Here is a 25,797-nt window from a genome sequence, read left to right as displayed (position 1 = left end):
CCAAGGATCTTTCCTGGGACCGGTACTTTTCAACCTGTTCATAAATGATCTAGAGACAGGGTTGAGCAGCGAGGTGGCTAAGTTTGCAGATGACACCAAACTTTTCCGGGTGGTGAAGACCAGAAGCAATTGTGAGGAGCTCCAGAAGGATCTCTCCAAACTGGCAGAATGGGCAGCAAAATGGCAGATGCGTTTCAATGTAAGTGTAAAGTAATGCACATTGGGGCAAAAAATAAAAACTTAACATATAGGCTAATGCAGAGGTTCTCAAACTTTGAGGGAACTTTACTCCCTCAGTATGTTCTTGCGGGGTAGGGGCTAGGGCAGTGACAAGATCCCCTGGATTGCATCACTAAGGGGTGCAAGGGGCGTGCTTTGCACTTACTTCAAGAAGGCAAGAGTACAGCAGGCTGCAGAAGATGTGAGGAGCCCTGCGCAACGCTCCCCGAGACTTGGAACATTTGCTAAACGGAACATTCCTGCAAAACGGAAGTGCTTTGCACCCACTTTTAGCGAAGCCTCGGGGAGCGCTGTGCAAAGCTGCACAGGGCTCCCTGCACTTCTTGCAGCAACCCTACCTTCTTGAAGTGCAAAGCACCCCCCCTCGCCCCCCCCTTAGCGACACAATCCTGGGGATCGCATCACTGGCTCCCTCCCCTTCCCCCACCCTTTAAAGTGACGGGGAAGCATTACACGAACTGATGGGTCACAACCCACCAGTTTGTCGAACTACTGGGCTAATGGGTTCTGAGCTGTCTATGACAGATTAGGAGAGAGATCTTGGGGTGGTGGTGGACAGGTCGATGAAAGCATCGACCCAATATGCAGTGACAGTGAAGAAGGCCAATTCTATGCTTGGGATCATTAGAAAAGGTATTGAGAACAAAACGGCTAATATTATAATGCCGTTGTACAAATCAATGGTAAGGCCACACCTGGAGTACTGCGTACAGTTCTGGTGGCCACATCTCAAAAAGAACATAGTGGAAATGGAATGGTGCAAAAGAGAGCGACTAAGATGATTAGTGGAATGGGGCACCTTCCTTATGAGGAAAGGCTACGGCGTTTGGGCCTCTTCGGCCTAGAAAAAAGGCGCCTAAGGAGAGACATACAAAATTATGCATGGGAAGGATAGAAGGGATAGAGCGATGCTCTTTACACTCTCACATAACACCAGAACCAGGGGACATCCACTAAAATTGAGTGTTGGGAGAGTTAGGACAGACAAAAGAAAATATTTCTTTACTCAGCGTGTAGTTGGTGTGTGGAACTCCTTGCCATAGGATGTGGTGATGGCATCTGGCTAGATGCTTTTAAAAGGGGATTGGACAAATTTCTGGAGGAAAAAGCCATCATAGGTTATAAGCCATGATGTGTATGCGCAACCTCCTTATTTTAGAAATGGGTTATGTCAGAATGCCAGATGCAAGAGAGGGCACCAGGATGCAGGTCTCTTGTTATCTGGTGTGCTCCCTGGGGCATTTGGTGCACCGCTGTGAGATACAGGAAACTGGACTAGATGGGCCTATGACTTGATCCAGTGGGGCTGTTCTTATGTAAACAACAGATTCATGATTAAGTATATCCACATTTATTATTTTCATTGATTCCAAAGGTTTATTGAAAACTGTATTTATTCAAATGTGTAACATGAAATCTTCTTCCATAACGTATAAGCTTTATTTGTATACACGCTTATGCGATATAAAAAGCCAATCCCAATGCATCTCACCACGACCATAACACATACAATTTTGTGAGCCTCTTTTCCCGTTTCAAAAACAGTTTGCCATGTAAAGTAGCAGACTGTTATGTTTCTCAGGTAAATCCAGATTCTCCCAGGCACACAGAAGCAGTTCAGGGGCCATTTGGACACTAGTCTATATATGCAAAGTTTAAAAATATGATCTTTGCACCAAGTCAATTTGCAGTCTCCTCAGTGCCTGCAATATTGTATACACTACTACATCTTCCAAGCATCAAACGTATACCCAAGCAACACATTTCATAATTTTGGCCCCTCTACTTGGTGAGAGTACAAGCTCAGGCTTTAGATATTAGAGCCCAATCCTATGCATGTCTACTCAGAAGTAACTTCCTTTATAGTCAATGGGGCTTACTGTCAGGTAAGTGTGAATAGGACCACACCCTAAGTATGTTTAGCAACATTACAATACTAAAATCTGAAGGTGAAATCTCCAATGAGACTTTACCCTGGATGGGAGGCAACTCAGTACCTATAATAGGTACTGTCAATCAAAAGATGCGTAACCAGCTGCCACTTTCCAAAAAAGAAAGGATGGATTACCGAATCTATACAGTACTTAGAAATCTGTTATTGTGCTTCCTATAAAGGCATGAAAAGCAGTCCTCACAGGAATACATGGGGAGTCTAAATTGCCCTCTGTCAACATACAAAATGCCCAGATTGCAACATCCAAACTGAGTCCTAAGGTTTTCAGAAATGCTCAAGTCATTGTAAAGCCAACAACTGAGTTTTTCCATTTTGGTTTCACCCTTCTCTCCTCATTAGGTAATTTACCTTTTAGTCTGGCCACCAGGCTTATGGGAGACTCCTCTTCTTTTCATCAATTTTTCCATTGCGTTGGCATGAATTATTGGCCGGACTGGGTGACGCTTGTACGTCCCAGGATATTTTTTTTCCACAGCTTGTTCTCGCCTACAGAATAGTATAAAAATGAAATCCCTCATCATCTCATGACAAAAGGAAAATAACTTTAAATACAAGGGCAGTAACTTACAAAGTCACTATCACAATCTTTTGTTAGCACAATGCAATGTTTAGAATTACTAGTACCCTGCTTTTCAGCCAAGATTGACTCCTAAAGCAGCTTAACATAAAGTCTTTCACAAAGATACTAACTGACAACAACAACAAATGGGGGGGGGAATTGAGAGGAGCTAATAAAATAGTTCTCCTATTATAAAGTATATACCGTAATAAAGTATAAATAAAATAAAGTATCCTCAGTAGAATGGAAATAGAGGACCAAAATATTCAAAAAGCATATTCAACACACATTCCACTCTCACTGGGCTAGCAAATTCCCAACTTTTGCATTTCATCAGAGTTGATTCTTCACCCTAATGGTGAGTGAATGTCATGTACCAAATTCGATGGATCAGTTTGAACCTCAATTTCTCAATTTTTACCTCAGCAATTTCCACCAGAAAGGATGTATACTGGGCATGCCCAAGTGTCTGACTCTCACACAGGTGAAGTAATAGGCCTTGCAGAAATCACCAACACCGGTTATTGGTCAGTATCACCCACCTGATCATAGCCAAGGCAAGGTTCAAGGGACTGACTCTGGGTTTCTGCTTCAGGATTAGCCACACAAAGGTTAACCTTGAACTGCAAGAATTCTATATAAGCAGCTGGCTAGATTGAACCCACACACAATCTGTTCCAGTACTGACAGAGGTTACTTATACATTGCTGACTGCCCCTATGGAACTCCTTGCCACAGGATGTGGTGGTGGCATCTGGCCTAGATGCCTTTAAAAGGGGAATTGGACAGATTTATGGATGAAATCTGTCCAATCACAGATTACAATTCATGAGAAGCAGCCTATCTCTGAAAGCCAGATGCAAGGGACTAGCAATAGGATGCAGATATCTGGTTGTATTGTGTGCTTCCTGAGGCATCGGTAGGCCACTTGAGATATGAGGAAGCTGGATTAGATGGACCTGAACCAGCAGGGCTCTTATGTTCTTATATTCCTTTGACCCCCTCTGGAGGCAAACAAGAAAATTGCAATGAAGTGCTTTCTACACAGGGCTGTATCAGGTTTTTGTTTTTCTTTTACCTCTAAATTCAAGGCCTTTTTTGTCAATCTGACCTTATCCTATTTCTCCGTTTTGTTTTTCTCTTTTGTTTTCTTTCCCTTAATAAGCTCTTGCTGTTTTTTTGAATTACTTGTCTATGTCTTTCTGACCAGAGATAAGAACTACTGCTCCTTACTTCCTGACATATCACTCATGGCTACCACTACTTACAGGGAAAGTGAGAATGCTAAGGAACTGAGACTGGTCAGGCTTATCAGACTGTTTCAACAGTAACTGGCTTGCAGGTTGAGAGACCCCAGTAACTGGGCTTTCCTCAAACAGAGGTAGGGAGTGGAAGGCCTTCGCTGGGATTTTTCCCTTCCTTTTTACAGGAAGTCTTCCTTTTATTTTGTTGAGAGGCATCTCAGGATGTGTGGGACAGTCAGGTGCATAGGCAGTGTTTTTTCTTCTCTGCATGGTGAGCATCAGTGGCCTAACTGGATCACCACAGTTACCAATAACCTTGCCATATCTCTTAAAAGTCATGAAGGCATATAGTTCCAGAACTCTAATCTTCCCCCAAAAGGGATGCATCAGTTTGACAGAGACCATGGGAAATGTCATAAAGTTATATTCTAAAAAGGGGAGAAAGCCTTCCTATAACATCTTTGATAAGAGACGAAATGCTTAGGGCAGACCTCCTCAAATAGCCAATACCCAAGAACAGTGATTATTCTTTACAAGGAAATCTAAAGGGAACACTGACTTTCCAATTTCAAAGTCAATTACTCCGCCTTCTGCCCAGATCTAGAAACCTATAGAATTTTTAAAAACAAAAACCAGAGAATTTTGAATGGGAGATAAACAGGTTCTCCTGTACATGGCCTTGGCATGTAGATGGATATACATACTTGATTAACTCCTTTTCCCGAACCTCCAGCTGTAACATTATGGCACTAAGCTCCATATACAAATTATTGGCTCTCTCCAATTTCCTCTCATAATGTTCACGAATGTCCAAGGCATGCCTGTGAAAAAGAAACCATCGCTGTTAACAGTGTAGCTTGGTGGCCGTAAATGACAGTGCATACACTCAAGAGGGGAACTAAAATGTACCTTATGCAGAAACCTTCAGAATTAAATATGCCACCTGCAACTTCCAAAATAAAGTGAAAATATTTGAATAGTGTAAAAACAAAATTGAAGGTTAGCTATGAAAAAAACACACAACTGTAGTCTCTGGCCCCAATCATAATACTAGAATTTGGGATGATCTGATGAAATTGATTAGTAGACAAAGACAAAATTGTTTATTGTATTAGCTAATAGCCATCACAATGAAATAAATATATCAGTTCAGGTATACATCAAAATACAAACAGTAATAAAATAAATCAAAATCAAGCACTAAGGGACCTACACCCATCATATTAAGGAGTCTCCTTGACAGTCTACCACTATTTCCCCCAGGTAGTTGGCACGAATAGTTCTGGCAGCCTTAGCAAACAACACTACGCTATAAGTGACCAATGGGAAATTGATTAGTAGCTTTGGGACAGAAAAAAATAAAAGTACTAATTCACACAATACACAGGAACATGGAATTACCTGCAACAAAATGCAAAGACTGTCATGGGTTTAGACTAAAGGATATTAGACAAATTCAGGGAAAACAGAACAGTCAACAGCTATCAGCTATGGTAGTTAAACGGAACTTCCAAGTTCTGAGGCTCTTGGCCTATGAATGCCGTTGCAGGAGACAACCTGTAACTGCCTGTACTTTCATTCCCTCTTTGTGGACTCCACAGAAATATTTGCTGCTGCTACTGGAAATAGGATATTGGATTAATCTTTGGCCTCAGATTTGTCTACAGACCTCAGTTCCTCCCTTCTGCGACGAATAAGTTCTTCATCTAACCGGTGTATACAAGTTCCTTCGCTTTTAATCTTCTCAAAGTGTTTCTTTACTTCTTCTCTCCATTCAGCCTGCCAGAAAAATTCAATATTATGGACAGGGATGTGCTCAAGTAACTCTCAAGTGATCAGTTGCAACTCAGCTTGCAATCATAGTGTGTGCTCATCCTGACTTAAAAATTTCAAGTCCTTCAAGTTGCAAGGTTGAGTCATTTCAAGTCATGACTTCTTGAGCAAAAATGCACAGAAAAAAAGAAGGCAGTGATGGGGTGTGTGAGTAAACAAGAACACATGCACACCAAAGAGATAAGAACTCAAGTAATTTTGAGTCCAGACCCTTTTTTTGAGGGTTGAGGTCGAGGTCAATGATGTCCATGACTTGAGTCAAGTCATCAAGAACAGGTGCTCGGCACGAGTCGAGTCAACCTGAGTGCCCATCCCTGATTATGAATGTTATAACCACACACTCAAAAGTGCACTATTCAAGCACACTGGAAACAAATTTCTGTACAGGCTTCTCAATATCCCTGTTGTGATATCCGAATAGCCTGAGTAGTAATAATGCCACCAGTATTTATATACCGCTGAGTAGTGGCCCAGAGGCCTCCCACTTCTCAGTCTTGACCTGTAACTCCATCCAGTTTTCCTACTCTAGCTCCCAGCACCGAGTACAGATATATTGTAAGAAGGCAATTCCGGCCTATAATACCTGCCAGTTTCAGATCCATGTATTGTTTAGTTTCTTCTCAGATCTGTAACCAAATGCTTTTCAACTCTAGTGCTAACCAGAGAATATTCAGAACACAAATATTTATTTGGCTCCAGGTGTCACACCCACAATTTCATGGATTTACGCTAGAACATTCATATCTTGATTACTACAGTAAAATTTCTTCTGGTTTCATGAATCTAACACAAGCAGCCTCAAAAGTCTTGACAGAAGCTTCCAGAAAAAAGTATTTTGATTAAAAAGTTGATTGTCTTCCATTAATTCCCCCCTCATTTACTCTTTTATTACTCCTGCTTTACTCTTCCTATAATAAGCATATGAATCCGATTGTAGAACATAAAGCAATGTGACAATACCAATGAGATTCTGCGACTAATAACAGTTGCAGAAGTACCTGGGATTTGAAATAAGTCTCCTGAGGAGTGGCTAGCACATCAGCAGATGCAATATCAAGGTGCATTAGTGTCTGTCGGAAAGAGGGTCTGTTTCGGGGCTTGCTATGCCTGAAAGAGAAAAGAGAAAAAGAGAACTCACTCAATAATGCAAAAGTAGGGTTCTTTTTGAAGTATTCTTGTGTACTGGGTGCTGGAGAAACATAAAAAGAACAAGCCTCTGATTTCAGGCTCAAAATCTAAATATCATGACACAAAAGAAGAGCAGAGTTGGAGAGAAAAGGAAACACCTTGTGCAAGGTAATAGAAAGTAAAAAAGAAAATATGCAATAATTTAGGTTAGAAACAAGGAGTAAAGTCAAACAAAATATCAAGTAGGAAAAGCAAGAGAGAAAAGAATGGCTAATAACTGCCCATGAAGCTGCCTTATAAGGAGTCAGGTCATTGGTCCATCTGGTTCAGCATTCTCTACATCAGGGGCGCCCAAACCCCGGCCCTGGGGCCACTTGCGGCCCTTGAGGCCTCTCAATGCGGCCCTCAGGGAGCCCCCAGTCTCCAATGAGCCTCTGGCCCTCCGGATTTGTTGGAGTCCACACTAGCCCGATGCAACTGCTCTCAGCATGAGGGCAACTGTTTGACCTCTTGCGTGAGCTGTGGGATGAGGGCTTCCTCCACTGCTTGCTGTTTCACATCTCTGATGCAGTAGCAGCAGCAAAGGAAAGGCCAGCCTTGCTTTGTGCAAGGCCTTTTAAAGGCCTTGAGCTATTTCAAGACCTTCATTCATATGTTCATCTTTAATATATTCATTTATGTAAACTTATGTAAATTTATTCAAATTTTAAATGTAAATTAATTCTTTTTTTCCCTGGTCAACTCAGTGTCAGAGAGATGATGTGGCCCTCCTGCCAAAAACTTTGGACACCCCTGCTCTACACTAACTTGCAGCAACATTCCAGGATTTCAGACAGAGACCTTTCTCAGCCCTACCAGCAGATGCCAGGTGTTGAAACAGAGAAGTTGAACCTGTAAAACATGAGTTCTGCCACCAATTGATGGTCCCCTTCCTCTTCTTTAAGTGAAACAAAAGTATGCAAGAATGAAGTCTTTGTCCCATACTAACAAAGACAAATAATTCTGGGGAGGGGCTAAAGTCCAGTGGTAGAGTATGTGCTTAGCATCCAGAAGGTCCCAGGTTCAATCCCTGGTAGCAGCTCCAGGTAGGGAAAGACCCCTTCCCAAAACCTTAGAGGGCTACTGCCCGTCAATGTCGTCAGTACCAAGCTAGACATATTAGTCTGACTCAGTATAAAGAAGTTTTCTAAAGTCTTCTACTAGACAACTCTACAGCAAGCATGTTAAACTAGACAGGTGGGGCCTCAATATCCACGGAGCTGGGTCAACATGGGTCCCACGGACCCACATTCAGCCAGTCTTGGCCCCACCTGAGCCCTTTGGAGGTGACTGGAGCTGTGCTTTCTGAAGCCCACATAGGCAGTGCACATCCGCCCACTATCTCTGCAGACTTCAGAATTGCCTTTTCGGCCTAAAAAACACTACTTCCTGTTACCTAATGGAGACAGGAAGTGAAGTTTTTATGCCACATAAAGCATTCTGAGACCTGGGGAAGCCCTCCAGCTCTGGTCCCCTCAGAGGGCTTTGTGTGTTGGCAATCTTCAGTCTCAAAAGACTATGGTATCACGCTCTAAATGGTGGTTCTGGCACAGCGTCTTGTGTGGCTGAAAAGGCCGATTCGGGAGTGACAATCCCTTCCACACCGGGAGCAAGTGCAGTCTGTCCCTGGTCTGTCTCCCTGGCTATGGGCCTTCCTTCTTTGCCTCTTAGCCTCAGACTGTTGGCCAAGTGTCTCTTCAAACTGGGAAAGGCCATGCTGCACAGCCTGCCTCCAAGCGGGCCGCTCAGAGGCCAGGGTTTCCAACCTGTTGAGGTCCACTCCTAAGGCCTTCAGATCCCTCTTGCAGATGTCCTTGTATCGCAGCTGTGGTCTACCTGTAGGGCGCTTTCCTTGCATGAGTTCTCCATAGAGGAGATCCTTTGGGATCCGGCCATCATCCATTCTCACAACATGACTGAGCCAACACAGGCGTCTCTGTTTCAGCAGTGCATACATGCTAGGGATTCCAGCTCGTTCCAGGACTGTGTTGTTTGGAACTTTGTCCTGCCAGGTGATGCCGAGGATGCATCGGAGGCAGCGCATGTGGAAAGCATTCAGTTTCCTCTCCTGTTGTGAGCGAAGAGTCCATGACTCACTGCAGTACAGAAGTGTACTCAGGACACAAGCTCTGTAGACCTGGATCTTGTTATGTTCCGTCAGCTTCTTGTTGGACCAGACTCTCCTTGTGAGTCTGGAAAACATGGTAGCTGCTTTACCGATGCACTTGTTTAGCTCGGTATCAAGAAAAAGAGTGTCGGAGATTGTTAAGCCAAGGGCTCATGGGATCAAAAAGTGTGGATTTGATTATCTGCCATTTTCTGAATCTGCGGGGGGAATCCGAGAACAGATCCCCCGCTGATACTGATGCCCTACTTATACATGCTTAGTCTCTGCCTGTCTACTACATTCACTTTACATTAATATTTTCCATGCATCTACTTTAGAAATTATTATACCTGTTATCTTAGTGTTTGGGAAAACCATAACTCACTGACATCAAGTCACACTTTTAAATGTGAAGCAGTTTTATCAAGCCAACACTAAAGTATGCTTTAGTCACTTGGGAAAAGGACAAGCTATGACAATAAATTGTTAACGGTACTATCTTGCTGGTGTTAGCAGACAAAAGTTTCATCCTTGATTCTTAATTTGCAGACTTTTTTGAAGAAAAAGGAAAAAAAATGCAGCTTTGTGCAATGCCAGTGGGGAATATTATGGAAATGACAACTCTTACCATGTTTGCTTCATAAGGATCTTGAATCCATCTGGACAAGTGGAGGGCACAGGAAGGTGCAGACTATTACTGCCTACACCCCAGATGATGGCTGAGGAATCCACATCCTTGTATGGAATCTCTCCAGTGAGAAGCTCCCACAAAACCACCCCAAATGACCTGGAGCAAAATGACACACATACACACAAAAATCAGGAGAACTGCACAAAGTTATGCCTCCAACCTTTCAAAAAAAAAAACAAACAGATAGTTTGCAAACAGCAGATCAGCAGAGAGAGATACACAAAGAGACTTAAAGAAGGAAGTTCACTAACAATACCAGTTAACGAGAAAACCGTTTTGCTGTGTAAGAAATGGGGCTCTGTCCTTATGGATTACTTACTTACCATATATCCACTTTTTCAGAAACAGGTTCATTGCGAATCACTTCTGGGGCCATCCAGGCTACAGTTCCTGCAAAGGACATTTTTGTACTCTTATCGCTGAGTTCTTTAGATGTACCAAAATCTGAAATTTTTACTGCATCGTTGTGAGTGACTAATACACTGAAAAAAGAAAAAAAAACAAGAGAATGATGTTTTGCATTGCTATGGTAATTAAACTTTTAAATTCCAGGTTCTTTAATCTCTTATACTTTATACACTAGCAACTCACTTGGGTGACTTGAGGTCTCGGTGGATGATTTTATGAAGATGTAAATAGTTCATTCCACTTGCAATCCCAGTGGACCAGTCCACAAGGAGTTGAGGTGTGATCTTCCGACCTGCTCGCAGCACTTCATACAACTGTCCATGAGCACAATACTCCATGATTATGCAATAGCAGGGTGCCTGCGTACAAACTCCCCTAAGATTTAATAGATGAAAAATGTGAAATTCTAAAAGAACAGAAGCTTATAAACTGAAATCTAGTAGAAAGGTGCTACCTTGATCACCTTTGACACCTAAGAAATGTTGCATTGCAATAATTAGCTAGGAACCAGATCAGTATCCTTTATTTGCCAATTGATGGGTCAAACATACATCTCAACCGTTAGGAAAATAACAAAATGTTTTCCTGACAGTGACTACTGCACTCTAAACAATTAACTGTACCCTTGAATTTCATAAAGTGAGATTGAGCATTCACAGCTACAAGAGATGAAATACTGAAGCAGCTCATATTCAAAGCCCTTCAAATTGTCAGCAGTGAAGCAAAGCATGGAACACAGAGAGAGACAAAATATTAAGGTCTGATCTAACCAAAAATGGAGAAGCATTCAGAAGTTTACAATGAATACAAAGCTTATGATTCATGACCAATATTGTAGAACAAAATTAACGTTTATGTGATGGGTTACTTTATATTATTACATATATCATATCAGGTTACATACTTTATATGATAGTTGTTACTTCAACTTTTTCTCCCAATACTCCATGCTAACAAATAGAGTATAAGAATACTACAGTTCCACCAGCATGCATGGATAGTGTTTTTTCTTCCAGCCAAGATCTTCAGGGAATTAGAGGACAGGTCCTCTCGTGGATTGAGAACTGGTTGGAGGCCAGGAAGCAGAGAGTGGGTGTCAATGGGCAATTTTCACAATGGAGAGAGGTGAAAAGCGGTGTGCCCCAAGGATCTGTCCTGGGACCGGTGCTTTTCAACCTCTTCATAAATGACCTGGAGACAGAGTTGAGCAGTGAAGTGGCTAAGTTTGCAGACGACACCAAACTTTTCTGAGGGGTGAAGACCAGAAGTGATTGTGAGGCGCTCCAGAAGGATCTCTCCAGACTGGCAGAATGGGCAGCAAAATGGCAGATGCGCTTCAATGTCAGTAAGTGTAAAGTCATGCACATTGGGGCAAAAAATCAAAACTTCAGATATAGGCTGATGGGTTCTGAGCTGTCTGTGACAGATCAGGAGAGAGATCTTGGGGTGGTGGTGGATAGGTCGATGAAAGTGTCGACCCAATGTGCGGCGGCAGTGAAGAAGGCCAATTCTATGCTTGGGATCATTACGAAGGGTATTGAGAACAAAACGGCTAGTATTATAATGCCATTGTACAAATCGATGGTAAGGCCACACCTGGAGTATTGTGTCCAGTTCTGATCGCCGCATCTCAAAAAAGACATAGTGGAAATGGAAAAGGTGCAAAAGAGAGCGACTAAGATGATTACGGGGCTGGGGCACCTTCCTTATGAGGAAAGGCTACGGCGTTTGGGCCTCTTCAGCCTAGAAAAGAGACGCTTGAGGGGGGACATGATTGAGACATACAAAATTATGCAGGGAATGGACAGAGTGGATAGGGAGATGCTCTTTACACTCTCACATAATACCAGAACCAGGGGACATCCACTAAAATTGAGTGTTGGGCGGGTTAGGACAGACAAAAGAAAATATTTCTTTACTCAGCGTGTGGTCGGTCTGTGGAACTCCTTGCCACAGGATGTGGTGCTGGCGTCTAGCCTAGACGCCTTTAAAAGGGGATTGGACAAGTTTCTGGAGGAAAAATCCATTATTGGGTACAAGCCATGATGTGTATGCGCAACTTCCTGATTTTAGAAATGGGTTAAGTCAGAATGCCAGATGTAGGGGAGGGCACCAGGATGAGGTCTCTTGTTATCTGGTGCGCTCCCTGGGGCATTTGGTGGGCCGCTGTGAGATACAGGAAGCTGGACTAGATGGGCCTATGGCCTGATCCAGTGGGGCTGTTCTTATGTTCTTATGTTCAGTTTAAACTACAACATTAGACAGAAAGTGCAGTATTCCAAGCATAATTTAGCAAGCCATGAAGAAATATAGCACCTGAGTTTGAAAAGACAGTGTTATTCTAGGGTCTTGATAATCATCAAAGCGTGACCTACTTGAAAGCAATGATGTTTGGATGCTTCAGCTTCCTCAGATGCTTGATATCAGTTTCACTCTGTTCTCTCACTTTCTTGATGGCCACTTCCTCTGCTCGGAATTTACCTAAGAAAACAGCTCCCTGTGCTCCACTGCCCAGCCACTGCAGCTCAGAGATCTCCTCAAAAGGAACTTCCCATGTATCTGACAATAATCAAGCACTAACTGTTATTATGGCAGCAAAACAACAGCCTTTTGACAAGCAAGTGATCATTCAGTAGTCTGCTGTGCTGTTGAACATGGTTAACATTCAAAAGGTTATACCTAGAGAAGATTTTATTTTAAAAACACACCTTTTCACTAGTGCTTCCATTAGCTGCTAGGTTTGACAGATAAGAATTAGTAAAGCAAGGAAAATGGGACCTTCTGAAACCTAATTCTGCCTTTGGTGCTTGGACTCCTCTTATTTTCCATCACCCAACTAGCAAACCTAAAGACTAATGAGAGGTAGCTTCAGAATTCCAAATGTTATCTCCTCCTCCTTTCTTAAGGCATAATGAACATAAATTGTGTGTGGGGCTACATGGTGGGAAGGAAGCACCAATATCAGCAGAACATCATAATTTGTCAATTCAGCAACATGAATATTTGAGGGGACCTCTTAGATCAGGGGTGTCAAACATAAGGCCCGTGGGCTGGATACGGCCCGTGGAAGCTTTTTATCTAGCCCTCAGGCTCTCATCTGCTGAGCAGTGCTGAGGTGTTACTTCTGAAAGGGCAGCCCACATAAAAAATTGGGTTCTCCCATATCTTGAAATATGATCAAGATTTGCATATTTTCTCTTCTGTCATTTGCAGCTAATGAGGTCCTAAATGAGAAAAAGTACTTATTTTTTGTTGTGACCTGTTTAATGACATTTCCTGCCTAATGACATCACTTCCGGCCCTCAGCAGGAATGCTATTAGGCCCTTGGTTTGAAACGTGTTTGACACCCCTGTCTTAGATTTTGGAGTCAGCTGCCAACAAGAATTATTTTTCTTCATGTCTATTGGACAAACAATGTCCAACAAAAAGTGAACTAAGACTTTGACCTGGCTAAGTGCTCTAGCCTTGCCTCTGTGTAGTGGCTTGATTTCAAAGACAAGATATCGAAGATCCCACAGCTCTGATGCATACATAAGGATTCCATTCGTATAAGAGACATCCCATTCACTACCTTAAAAAAGTTCTGAAGAACATTCATCCCAACTGCACATGGGGGTTTCCCCATCAACCAAGTGGATGGGCCATTTCTACTTGAACAGCATCTTTGCATTTGATTTTTTTTTCCTTACTTATATTTAAGAAGCTTCTTGACTTGGGAAGGCTCTGTATGTCACGGTTTGAAAATATCTGTTCTAAGTAACCTAATTATCCAAGTAACCTGAAATATGGTCCTACCAAACCTAGGAAGGGAAAGTTGAAAAGCTCTTCACACATGCAGTTCCCCATTTCTATTAGAAGAGAATGAGTAAAGCAAATGTACGTGTTTGCACACACTATCCAGGTGATCAAAAACAACACAAGCACAGAAGGAACAGCTCCTTGGTTGGGGGACTGCTGGATGCAAGATCACCATCATGTTAGAGATGCTGACAAGTGAGGGCTGTGTAAAACACCTGATGTATATATTCATATTATGAGCTTTTTTCCTACAACAGTTAAATAGCACCTAGGAAGCTAATATATCTTTCTGGCATGGAGTTTGCTTTATCTTTGAAAATATTTTAAAAGCCATCAAAAAAGGTATAGCTTGCCCTGTTGGGTTTACCTTGTTGCTGCAGCTTGTAGTCAGTGGAGTATGCTTTCCCTATAATATTCCATACTGGCTTCAAACAGCCAAAGAGTCCTTCAAGAAATCCGCCATTTCCACTTCCTGATCTGTTGAACTGGATCTTGATATCATCTGTCCCATTGTTGGTCTCTTCACCTCTACCATCACTGCCGCCCTGATGAACTGTGGTTTCAGATTCATCTTGTTCTGTTAACTGTAGCACACTGTTTTCAAACTGGTCTCTCGAATCCTCACTTACACTGGTCAATACTGTTGTGGCAACTGGACTACTCATGTTCTCTGATATGCTGACCTGAAGTAAGCCCTTGTCTCGCATATCTTCTATGATCTCAGGTGAAGTGTGGAGACCAGAGGTTACAAGTTCTCCATGCATCCCACTGAAATCTTTGTCTTCACTCAGGGTCTTGGCAATCACAACTGTAGAGGAAGACCAGCTCAGGGGCTCCTGAGAACTGGTCATTGTACTGTGGGTGTGCATGGAGCAGAGAGTCAGAGATATTGCTTAAACAAAAAACAATGCTTATACCCAGCATACAAAGTGGCCACAACACCTGAAAACAGAGGACATGATATGAGAATCACACAATTAAGTTTACATGTAAAAAACAAACGGTTCACAGATAGAGCAAGGTTTGAGAAAACTCAGTCTTAATTCTCTATCAGCCCTTCAGTTTAGGCCCAGTATGTCTTCCCAGTCCAAAAAGGCTACTACCCTGTTCTGTTAAACCTTACACGTAATCAGGAAAGTTGAAAATTTTCTGCAAAGACACTATCCAGTGCAAAATTATTTCTATTTGTTCTCCTCTCACAATTATGATATACCTCCACAATACATTACATGCTGGACTTTGCACATCTGTCATATTAAACTACTGTACATGAAAAGTAAATGGATTCCTCAACATGTGACAAAGTATTTACACAGTTGTTCATGAAAAATCGTCCGTTATGTTGGGTTCCTTCTACAGTAATTCTGGCATCATAAAACAGTGTGCATTCTATATTGTTTAACTGTTTCGAGCTAGATGGGGTTGATATAACTTTGTATTACAAAGTTTCAGTTTAAAATTATGCCAAACCTTTATTGCAAGTTTTCACAATGGGGGGAGGAACTATGAAACTTGTCTTGCATTTATATGTGATATCTAGGTGGCTGACATTTCATGTCACATGCTTAAGCTTACTTTGCAATTATCATCCGATAACTGGGAGCGTGGGCCATTAGAAATACAAAAATTAGTTACAGCTTTGAGTTAATATCATATGAAAAACTTATGTTTCACTATGACTGGGTTTCAAGTTCAACTCTTACACAGGGCTGACTCAGACAATTCCAATCACCATGATTGTGGGATCATGAATGCAATGGGAATGAGCTTTCACCCCGTCTGCTCCCTTCTCATCACTAGCATGGAGCTTTAATGACAGATCTCTGGTTAAACAACTCTGCCTATTGTCCAAAATTGAAAGCTGTAGTTTGACTGTGGCTTAAAAACTGAAATATTAAGCCAGAAGTAGATCCCAGTTTCTCAGACTGCTATATAAATCACAGTTAAAACCACAAATCCAGGTTCAGATGACGGAAGGAGTACACAGGCTCAGAGCTCATTCTCACTGCATTCATGATCCAACAAAACATGGCTTCCTGAATCATTTGAACTGTCTCTGTAGAGTATATCCATTCCTTAAGCCATTTATGCCCAATGTTGCATATACGCAACAGGGATCAAATGTGTACACTGGTAGGCTGGGCAAAAATGGGTTTAACACAGGAGAAGGTAGAACCAACACCTACCTACCTGCATGCGGAAATGTCAAACTAAACATTGACCAGAAACAAAGAGAAGGTTAAACTTCAGTGTAATGCCATCTCAAGTTATGACTATATTACTAGAAGGGAAACAATCCAGTTCCTTCAACTGCTATAGGTTTAGCTTTATAAAAAATGTCAGAGCAAGCAAGGACTAATACAGCTTGGTTAGCTTTCCTTTCATGGGCTAAAAAGGTCCTTACAAACATATTGCCTGCAGGAGAATTTGTGCTACAAGTTGCATTTGGAGAATGAGTGGCATACAAAATGAAGGTAAAAACTATCTTATATATCCTCCCCTGTCTACATAAATTTGAGGTGGATAGCAACTTTAATATTTTTTTAATCCCTCAAAAAAGAGTTTGAAAAGCATGTCTGAAAGATGCTTAGGAACTACTGGAACCACTGGCTGCCTTCTCTACTCTAGCTTGTCATATTATGTAGAGCCACTGCCTTGCTGTGAGCACCATTCCACTGACAGCTTTGGATTATGGAAATATTTAGTTTGGATCTTTTTTCTGGCATAACTGTACAATGATTAGAAAAGCAGAATTTGGCTCCCATAGTAGAAGAGCTGTCTCAAATCAGATGTTCATCATACAGTCAATAACTTATGCAACTTTGCATGAGACAGCTCAAGGAATCATGTCTGTTGTTCCTGTAAACATTCCATTTTATATTTACATATTTCCTATGTGACATGCAAGATATTTTTAGTACTCAAAACATTGTTTCCACTCAAAACTGTTTTCGTGCTCACAGTCCTTAGCTCTAGAATTGCACAGTCTAACATCAGAAAACGTATAAGGACTTCTGTGCAATATAAAACAAATTCTTTAAATTTATGTTAGAAAATGAAATACAGGTCCAGCCTTGTTATACATAGATTTTTTAAACACGGATTTGACTCAACACGAATGGCCCCTGCAAATGATAAGGAATGTGCTGATCCCTGGAGAAGGGAAAAAATGCACCCCTTTAAAATCACCGTTTTAAAAAACTGCTTTTTACTGTTGCAGAGAGACAATCATACAAGTAATTACAGGTATAACCTAAGTATCCACAGATTTTTCTATCTCAAAGCTGATGAGAAGGGCCCTTTAAATTAAAGGAAAACAGTCCTTTAATAATGCCAGAGAGGGCAGCTCATTGACAATCCATCAATCATTCTCTCACCAAGCACAAGGCAAACCCCTCCCTTCCCCCCTTCCCCCCTTCCCCCTGAAAGAAGGCTACTTGGCAGGGATTATCACCTTCTCCATTCCTTCCCACTTGCTGGGGCTCCTGGTGAAGGGAGGGATTGCTGCCTCCTAGTGAAGCCTAGACTCCTGGAGAGACACTGATTGACTCTGCAATACAAAGGTCATCAAGGCTCTTTTTAAATCACCAGAGTGATTCACCTTTTTAAAAAACGACTGGTTCCCAATCTGTGGCCCACAAGGCCTCAGGAAAAAAATAATTTTTAATCACTTCCAGCATCTTGCCAAGCAAGCACTCCCTCATGGACCACCATTGAGGGTGGAGAATGGACTGTCCACAGCAGGCACTGAAGTGCCAGCTGCAGGCATTCCATTCTCCACCCTCTCTGGTAGCCCATGGGGGAATGCTCACTTGGGAGATGCTTCCCCTTGGACCATCAGAGAGGGTGGAAACCATCCACAGCTGGCAATGCATGTTGTTTCTGACTATTCCAATTTTTGCCTCAGTGGTACACGGGCTCCTAAAGATTGGGAACCACTGTAAAATGTCGCAAGTTCTTCAGCGTTGCCAGTTTCTGTGTAATAATTGCATTTTTAGAGTTCTTAAATAGCAATGTTTTCTTGTATCCTTAGTTCATTCTACTCATAAGTAATGCGAGTGCAGTACCACCTTGCAAAAAGATACTTGCGTCAAGCATCTGCTTTCAAAAGATGCTTGTATCAAGTTACTGCTAAATGCTTTTCATATTTTTTAAGTTAGCAGTAGATGATAACAAAAGTGTGTGTGAAAGTCATCACCAAAATCTGTTCATCACAACCATCTCATAAAATGGAGGATAACTCCTCCAGAATGCAGAAACTATTAAAAGGTCCTTATGCCAAGCACTAGTACAGCAATTCTTAAACTTTTTAGTGCTGTGACCCACCTTGGCCTCCATGGTGGGTTACAATGCAATGCTCCCTGTGACACTGCAATGCCTTCTTGGGAGCCCCCAAGTCAGTGAACCACCATTTGACTGTTACGTGGGCTAAGAGGCATGTTTTAAGTGGTGGTTCTCTTATATGAAGCAGGAGGAGAGCAACTGTTCCTCTTTACCCAGCACAGCATCTTTTCTAGAGGCTGTTTGCTGGTGTCTTTTTGGGCATTTTTTTTTTAAGGTTGTGAGCCTTCTGGAACAGAGAACCATCTCTTCAGGAGTCCCTATCTCATGCGTGTTTCAGCTTACTTTTTTTCCCCTGCCACTTCCACATTGCACTGAAGACCTTGTGTGCAATCCAGCAGCAAGCAGGCATTCTGAAGGACAGAATGTCAGCAGATATGGTGGGAAATCCAAAATCACCCTTTGGTGACTCACCAAAAATCAGGTCATTTGGGAAACACTGCTCTAGAGAGTGTCTGAAGTTTAACAAAATACCAAGTTTGGCATTCTGAAGTTAACGCATATACCAACTGCAAACCAAAGCTTCATTACCCTTGTTACAATTTGAAAAACGACCGTAAATACGGATGGGATGGGATGGGATCCTCCTTCCCAGGTTACAATTCAGTGCACCATTACTTAAGAATAACACCCATGGAAAGCAGTGGGTCTACTTCTGAGTAAAAAGGGTTGCAAATATCTAATCTCTCTGCTGTAAATTGAATTGCACACTCTCAGTTATGTGTTATGGGTTGTATGTTGTATGTAGAACCAGACACCTTAAAGGTGGATTTGATTCATGGTGGTTCCCAATCTTTTTCACTTGCATATCCTTTGGCAGCCCATTTCCATAAATTGTACCCTTCATATTAGCAAAATGTTTGTAATTAATAATGCAAGCCCTCATCTCCTCCATATGAAAGCCCAGACTTCATGTATTCATCACATATTTTCTCTTTTCATCTGTTTGAAGAACAGAAGACTCTGTCTTTGCACTAGAAGTGTGCTGAGAAATTCTGGGTGATTGATCACTTTTCATATTATGTTTCAGCTTTTTTACTATGATGGTTTCATGATGACCAAAAACTAGCTATTGGTGGGGCTTTCACAGCCAACTAGCTACCTCCCTTCCTGCCTTGCTGGTCCTTGCCTTGCAAGGCATTCTGGAGCACGGCCTGCCTTTTTCTGCCATTATGCCATTTTTTTCCCCCAAGTACCCCTACAGGTCCTGTTGAGTGTCCCTGGGAGTACATGAATACCAGGTTGGGAACCACTGTTTTACTGGTATGTAGTTTACAGTGCACTTACTCTGATAGTGTTTACAAAAAGGTGGTGAAGACGAGAATGTAAAAAAGAATAAAAATGTATCTTATGATCCTTTACTATGTTTTTAATAAATTAGAGACTACAGTTCTTAGGTAACAATTAGTGGTAGGTTATTTTTCAGGATCTGGCCTTGGGTAAAATCAGACAAAACTATAGTCAGACACCCCCCTAAGTTTAACCCCAACTTATCCGAGGGTCATAGAAAATTCCATGATTGTTGGCTCAAAACCTGCCCTCGACTCATCTGTGGGGTCGACTTATAGGCGGGTGTCTGCAGTGACTGCAAATCCAAGCCCTCCACCCAATGCCTCTGGGATCAAAGAAAACAGCAAGATACACATCCTGCCCTTTCTTGCCTCCAAGGAAGCAGTGGAGAGAATGAGGTGACAAACAAGTAGGCAGGGAAAGGCAGAAGACATTTTGAAGTTTACTCTCCAAGCACAATGAGTTGTAAACAAAAACGGTTAGTCAATCCTATGGCCAGCAGAAATTAATGGGACTTAAGTTAGTCATAACTAATTTGTCTCAATGATTTTAAAGGACTTTAAAGATGACTAACTTTTGAGTAAAAGCCATTGTAAATAAAATACATTTCTACAAATATTTCCAATTTAGAACCGAATTCAGGAGCATACTATGCCAGAGGTGATCAAATAGTGGCCTCCTGAGCCACATGCAGCTCTTTGACATATAATATGTCTTGGAAATATGTTGGCCGAATTCCTTTTTGCATCACAATTAATATAAAAAGGTAAATAAGTTTTTAAGCTTTATAATTTTCAAGGTTTATAATTATAGAAACTGAGGGTTCACTGGATTAAAACATAAGTTTAATGTTCATGGTAAGTAAATTTAAGGGCTTCTTAAATATTGCAGTGCTCATTCATCTCTCTCAAAGCTCTCAAACATCTGAAGTTTACTGCATGTGCCTTTTATGTTAAGCAAGTTTGGCCACCCCTGCACTATGCTGTGACTTGGCATGGATTATGTGCAGCCAAAGCTATCATCCCCCAGGCATTTGGTTTGACCTTGCTTTCTTCACATAAGATACCTATACTTTCCAATCAGTTTCTTAAGGGCAAAAATGCATTGCACATCCCCTATGAAACCCCATTGATTTTAGCAGCAAATAGGGCAATCAGCATGGATATTGCATGTTGGCTGTCAGTAAAAAGAGACAGATTTGACTGATACAACTTTTGAAGTAATGGGCTCTCCGATTAGCAGAATCTAGGTACATATAATGATAAAACCATTTCACTAGTTAACAAGTTAGCAATTAATGCAAAGTAGCAGCTGTTACTTCCATCAATGAACTACTTTAACCATTTGTTAAAATCAGTTCATTCATACAAATGAAAACAGTTAATTTCATCAACACATCTTTGCAGTGATAGCTAAATTGACTGGTTTCACTCCTTCATCCCCCCCAAAATATTGACATATATGCTTTCAAATGTGACACCAAAACTGTATCAGCAGTCAACAGGATTACATGTTCACAAAAGACTGGTGGGGGAGGGAGGGAGAGCCTGCTCTTTTGAAATCAGTTGCAATTATTGTTTTCTACCTTCCTGCCTCTATCCCTGATCCTCAAGCACAGCCTTTCCGATAATTACCACTCACTGAAATTCATTTTGCCCTGCTTTGAAACAGTGGCAAGGACCATTATACAACCTCCAGAAGCACAAATGAAATAAGCCTACATTTTTCCTACAGACAAGAAAATCGACAAACAGCTGTCAGATGCAGGAATATCCCTGGTTTTAATATGCTGCCTTTCAGCATTTTTCCCTAGTCCACTCACATTCCAAATGCACCATCCATCTGCTCCTCTAAAATAAAATGGCAAAAAGGTAACCTGGTCATTCTGCAAAATACAGCTGCTTGAAGGCAGGCAGATTTATCAAGATACTTACAATGATGGATAATTTCTACATTACCGCTCCATTTTCTTGTGCTTTGAGATGGATGGAAAAAAAAAATCTGCTGTGTAAAACTCAGCAAGGAATTCCACCCACACAATCCTGCAACCCTGCTGCAAAGGAGAACACAGACGCTTACTGACGTCACAGATTCATGAATGGATGTATACGGGGCTGTTTTAGATTTTAGAACAGAGCCTGCTGTGGTGTGTGCTCAGAATGGGTGGGGGGAAAAGAAGAGTCAGAAGGGGCAGCCAATCAGAACCAGGCAGCTATGGCTTGCCTTTCTTAGGTGGAATCTCATCACAGAGCAAGCAGACGCCACCGATCAAACCCCTGCGACACAGCGTCAGAGGATTAGGATGCAGACCCTGCCAGCTAGGAGAGCTGCTGGCAAGGAAAAATGGATGATACTGAAAACAATGCTAATTGATGAGGTGAATATTAGAATGTGTAGATAATGCATAACTGCTTCCAAATAACTGCAAAATACAAACACTGCCTTATTTATGAGGTATGTATATACAAGATATTCCAGTTTCCTGAATAGGTATTGTATGACAGACGCTATACAATGTTTGCTATAGGAATCTGCTATAGGAAACTAGGATATTTATTAACCAGCTTAATATTGATTTTATTTTTTAAAAAGTTTTGGTACTTAAAGGCCACAACACTGTTAATTAAAATTTATTTATGTACTGATGTGAAGTAGATGTAGAAGAAAAATAGTCTAAGATCATAAGTCCATAAAAGGAAATTTGGAAAATACAGTAAAAACTGGAGCTTTATTTGAAAAAAGCCAATCCCTCCCCCAATAATACAACAGTATATAGTGAGCAAGTGAAACCCACAATGAATATTTCAGCATTTGCCAAACAAAATTTGCAGGAACTGCAACCAGCTCTCAAAATCACATTACAACAGCCCCAACATATGTATATAATCCACAGCTTTCTCATTTGGCAATCTGTCAAACAAAGGGAAAATTTGTTCCTGAACTCTGCAACTAAGGGCACAATCCTAACCAGGTCTATTCAGAAGTAGGTTCTATGGGGCTTACTCTCAGGAAAGTGTGGTTAGGATTGCAGCCTTAGGTTCCATTTGACTTCTTCTGGGGCAAAGAAAGAAAATAACTACAGCCAAGTCTAGCACTAGAGATTAACAGCTGCATAGCATTAACCAAATGTTGATAAATGTCACACCACTCTTCACAATTACCATTATATCCATGTTAAAAAAACATACATTTTAAACTTCTCATAAATATAACAGTCACAATGCTTTTAGGTATGCTGAATCCAAGTCAGCCTGACAACTACGCAACCAAGTAATACCAAGTTTCCACAAGCCCAGGCAAGTTCCTAAGTTTCTAGAAAAACAGTGATACCTCTTCCAAACTCGTATTATGAGTACCACCAGTGTAGATAACACCTCAGAATACCTCATTTCCTGTCCCTCAGGTCAATGGTTCCCAAACTATGAGCTGTGGCTCCCTGGTGAGCAGCAGAAATCAGACAGGGGAGCCACTGAATCCTCACAAAAAAACCCACCATCCTATACAATGTATAGTGTATACAACATATACACTTACTGCAGTCCTCAAACTCCCTGAGAGTTTGAGAACTGCAGACCTAGGCCCTGAAATATCACAAGGGTGACGCAAACCCTAGTGATGCCTCTGGACTGGGACTGTTTTCTTCCATTCCTGGAAGGGCCCAATTCCTCTGGAGCTGACTGATTGCTATTTACCATCCTACTACTGGCAGGAAACTCTTACGAAGAAACAAAGCTAAAACTAGACAGACCCTCCCCCTGTAAACTGTCCAAGAAGCACAGAGTATATTCACCTGGCCCTATTCTCAGATTCCCACACACACACCCAGCACAGTGAGACAACAGTCTCACAGTTCCAAGTACTCTGGAAAAGGATGGAGTTATTCACTTTGCACTGTGACTGTACTCTGGACATATTGCCATCACTTCCAAAAGTTACCAGACTAGAACAAACTGAGAGGCTAACCTCTGACAGGTCAGCCAGAGGGCTTAGGAGCATTATGTCTGATGAGCTCAGGCAGTTTGAAAACCCACACTGTAAATGCAAAAAAGCAACTGATCAAGTAGAATTGAAGAGTTGTTACTCTAAAATTAGAAATTCAAATATGAAAATATAAAAAATTCAAATATGAAAAACAGAGAGCACAAACCCTGGTGTAAAATATAATTCACACTTTTCACAATCCTAACATAAGAAAGAAGCTACTACATTTTCTGCCTACTAAAATTATTTTCCTTCTAAATTTAAGGTTCATTCCGATACCTGATCATTATTCCAGGCACAGCAATATCCCATGTCTGTTTGTGCACAGACTTGCTCTTCAGGTCAGATAAATCAAGCTGACACCCAGTGAAGCTTCAAAAAGCAAGAGTAAGACATTCCAGCGCTGGATTCTCCTATCTGAAATAAGACATACACAAAGAGAAAAAAAACCAGTGAGAATTTTAAAAGCAAAGCCTGACTTGATCTATACAATGCTCTGCATAAATGTCTCTCCCAAAGATAAAAGTATCTAAGGGATTCCTTAAATACATAAATCAATACAATATATTTACAATATTCACAGTACTTAAGTTTCTATACGTAAGAAAATCTTATTAGAAAATCTTTTGTTGCTGCCTTCACATAGCAATACTAGAGGCATAAGCTTACTCTTTCACCACATTTTCTTTTCTCCCCCAACCCATGCTTTGAAATTTGCCAAAAACAAGGGAGGAAATCAGATTACCTAAGTGAAGGAGAGAGGTGCAAGTCTGAGATTTGTTCAAATAAAGCCTTACCATGGTTTGGCATTACAGATGAATTGAGTTTACACCTCTGTGATTCTACAACTACCATCACGTTTTGAATGAAGGACATATAACATGTCTCTGAGGAACACAGTGGCATGTTTCAAAATTCCAAGGCATGCATCAACTTTGGAGACACTCTGATACCCTTTTCTTAAGTGTTTTATTAGCATGTTTTGCTTTAAAAAAACAACCCTCAAATCCTCAGTAAGCGAGTATTTTTCACTAAGACATGACTCCCACTATAGGCTATTCTACTAATTGATCAACTATCCTGACAAAAATAAAAATTAATGGCTAAATTTCAATCTAACAGAGAAATACTACAATCTTGATGAGATGTATTCCAGACCCAACTTTGTGGTCTCTCTCTTGTCAGCCTTAAGCTGGGCCTGGTTTCAGTATTCATGCCCACATCAATTCCATATCAGACCACTGTAATGAATTTATTTTGTGGAGTTGATCCTAAAGATAATCTGGAAACTCCAACTTGTCCAACACATATACATCAGGGGCTAGAAGACTGGACTATATTAGGACAGTCTTGTTTGAACTGCACTAGTTACCAGTTTGCTTTTGGACTAATTCAAGGTGCTGGTTGTTTAAAGCCTACATAGTCTGGTGCCAGAGTAACTTAGGGACTGTTCCCCCTCTATGAACCTCACCAAGCACTGTTCCATTGAGGCCTTACTGCACTTTCTCCCACTGTCAGAAGTACAGCAAAAACATGAGAAGCAGGGCCTTTGTAGCTGCAATTAAAGAATAGCCTCCAAAGGAAATACACCTAGTCCCAACACTATCCTCATTTAGTAGCAACTGTGGTTTTTGTGAGCTTTTAAATAATGATTTTATTAAGTCTCCTACTGTAAATTTTATCTGCTCTTACTGTTCTATTGTCTCGGTTTTAAGCTGTTTTGTTGCTGACATTTTACTGCCCATGTATCCCCCCACAAACATGCATGACACACATGTTTGAAACAGGGCAATGATTTATTCAATTACAAAGCTGCACAGCAATTGGTGTAATGCAATGGGTCCTGGCTATACTGCACCCCCCCTTTAGTGTGGGCACCTAACTAGGAGGAGACAGTTCCTGTCTGAGCCCTCCCTTGGGCAAACCACCTTGGCTCAGAACCTGAGCTCGCCAAGGCGCCCCCAGGTTCTTCATCACCAATCCCTGGTAATGGGGGTCAGGGTAGCTGAATTGTTCTGCCCACCCTGAGCCGGGCAACCACGAAGGTGAGCATCCCAATTCCATCCCTCCCACCACCAATAGCTGTGCAGAACATCATGCAGGTAGGGAACCTGCATCCGCAGCTGAAGAGCTTTTGTTAAGATGCTTTCAGTGCACATAAATACAGAAAGGCAAGTGTATAA

General features: G+C 41.4%; 1 protein-coding gene across 3 annotated transcripts in view; it reads right to left on the bottom strand.

The window, feature by feature from the left end:
• MAP3K13 (mitogen-activated protein kinase kinase kinase 13) overlaps nt 1-25,797 on the bottom strand; it is a 50,774-nt gene that overhangs the window by 10,062 nt on the left and 14,915 nt on the right. For 2 of the 3 annotated variants that reach the window (XM_066620415.1, XM_066620414.1), the window contains 10 exons: nt 23,894-24,031; nt 14,370-14,944; nt 12,579-12,762; nt 10,387-10,578; nt 10,119-10,277; nt 9,733-9,891; nt 6,829-6,937; nt 5,667-5,776; nt 4,702-4,818; nt 2,543-2,680 (listed from right to left, as the gene is read on the bottom strand). In XM_066620415.1, the coding sequence (XP_066476512.1) occupies nt 2,543-2,680; nt 4,702-4,818; nt 5,667-5,776; nt 6,829-6,937; nt 9,733-9,891; nt 10,119-10,277; nt 10,387-10,578; nt 12,579-12,762; nt 14,370-14,871 (1,670 nt within the window). In that variant the 5' untranslated portion in view covers nt 14,872-14,944; nt 23,894-24,031. The remainder of the gene's footprint in view (nt 1-2,542; nt 2,681-4,701; nt 4,819-5,666; nt 5,777-6,828; nt 6,938-9,732; nt 9,892-10,118; nt 10,278-10,386; nt 10,579-12,578; nt 12,763-14,369; nt 14,945-23,893; nt 24,032-25,797) is intronic. The other variant, XM_066620416.1, reaches the window with a different exon arrangement.

The sequence above is a fragment of the Tiliqua scincoides genome, chromosome 3, assembly GCF_035046505.1.
Source record: "Tiliqua scincoides isolate rTilSci1 chromosome 3, rTilSci1.hap2, whole genome shotgun sequence".
Classification (NCBI taxonomy): Eukaryota; Metazoa; Chordata; class Lepidosauria; order Squamata; family Scincidae; genus Tiliqua; species Tiliqua scincoides.
The sequence above is the reverse complement of the archived record's forward strand: the minus strand, read 5'-3'. Positions and strand labels throughout refer to the sequence as shown.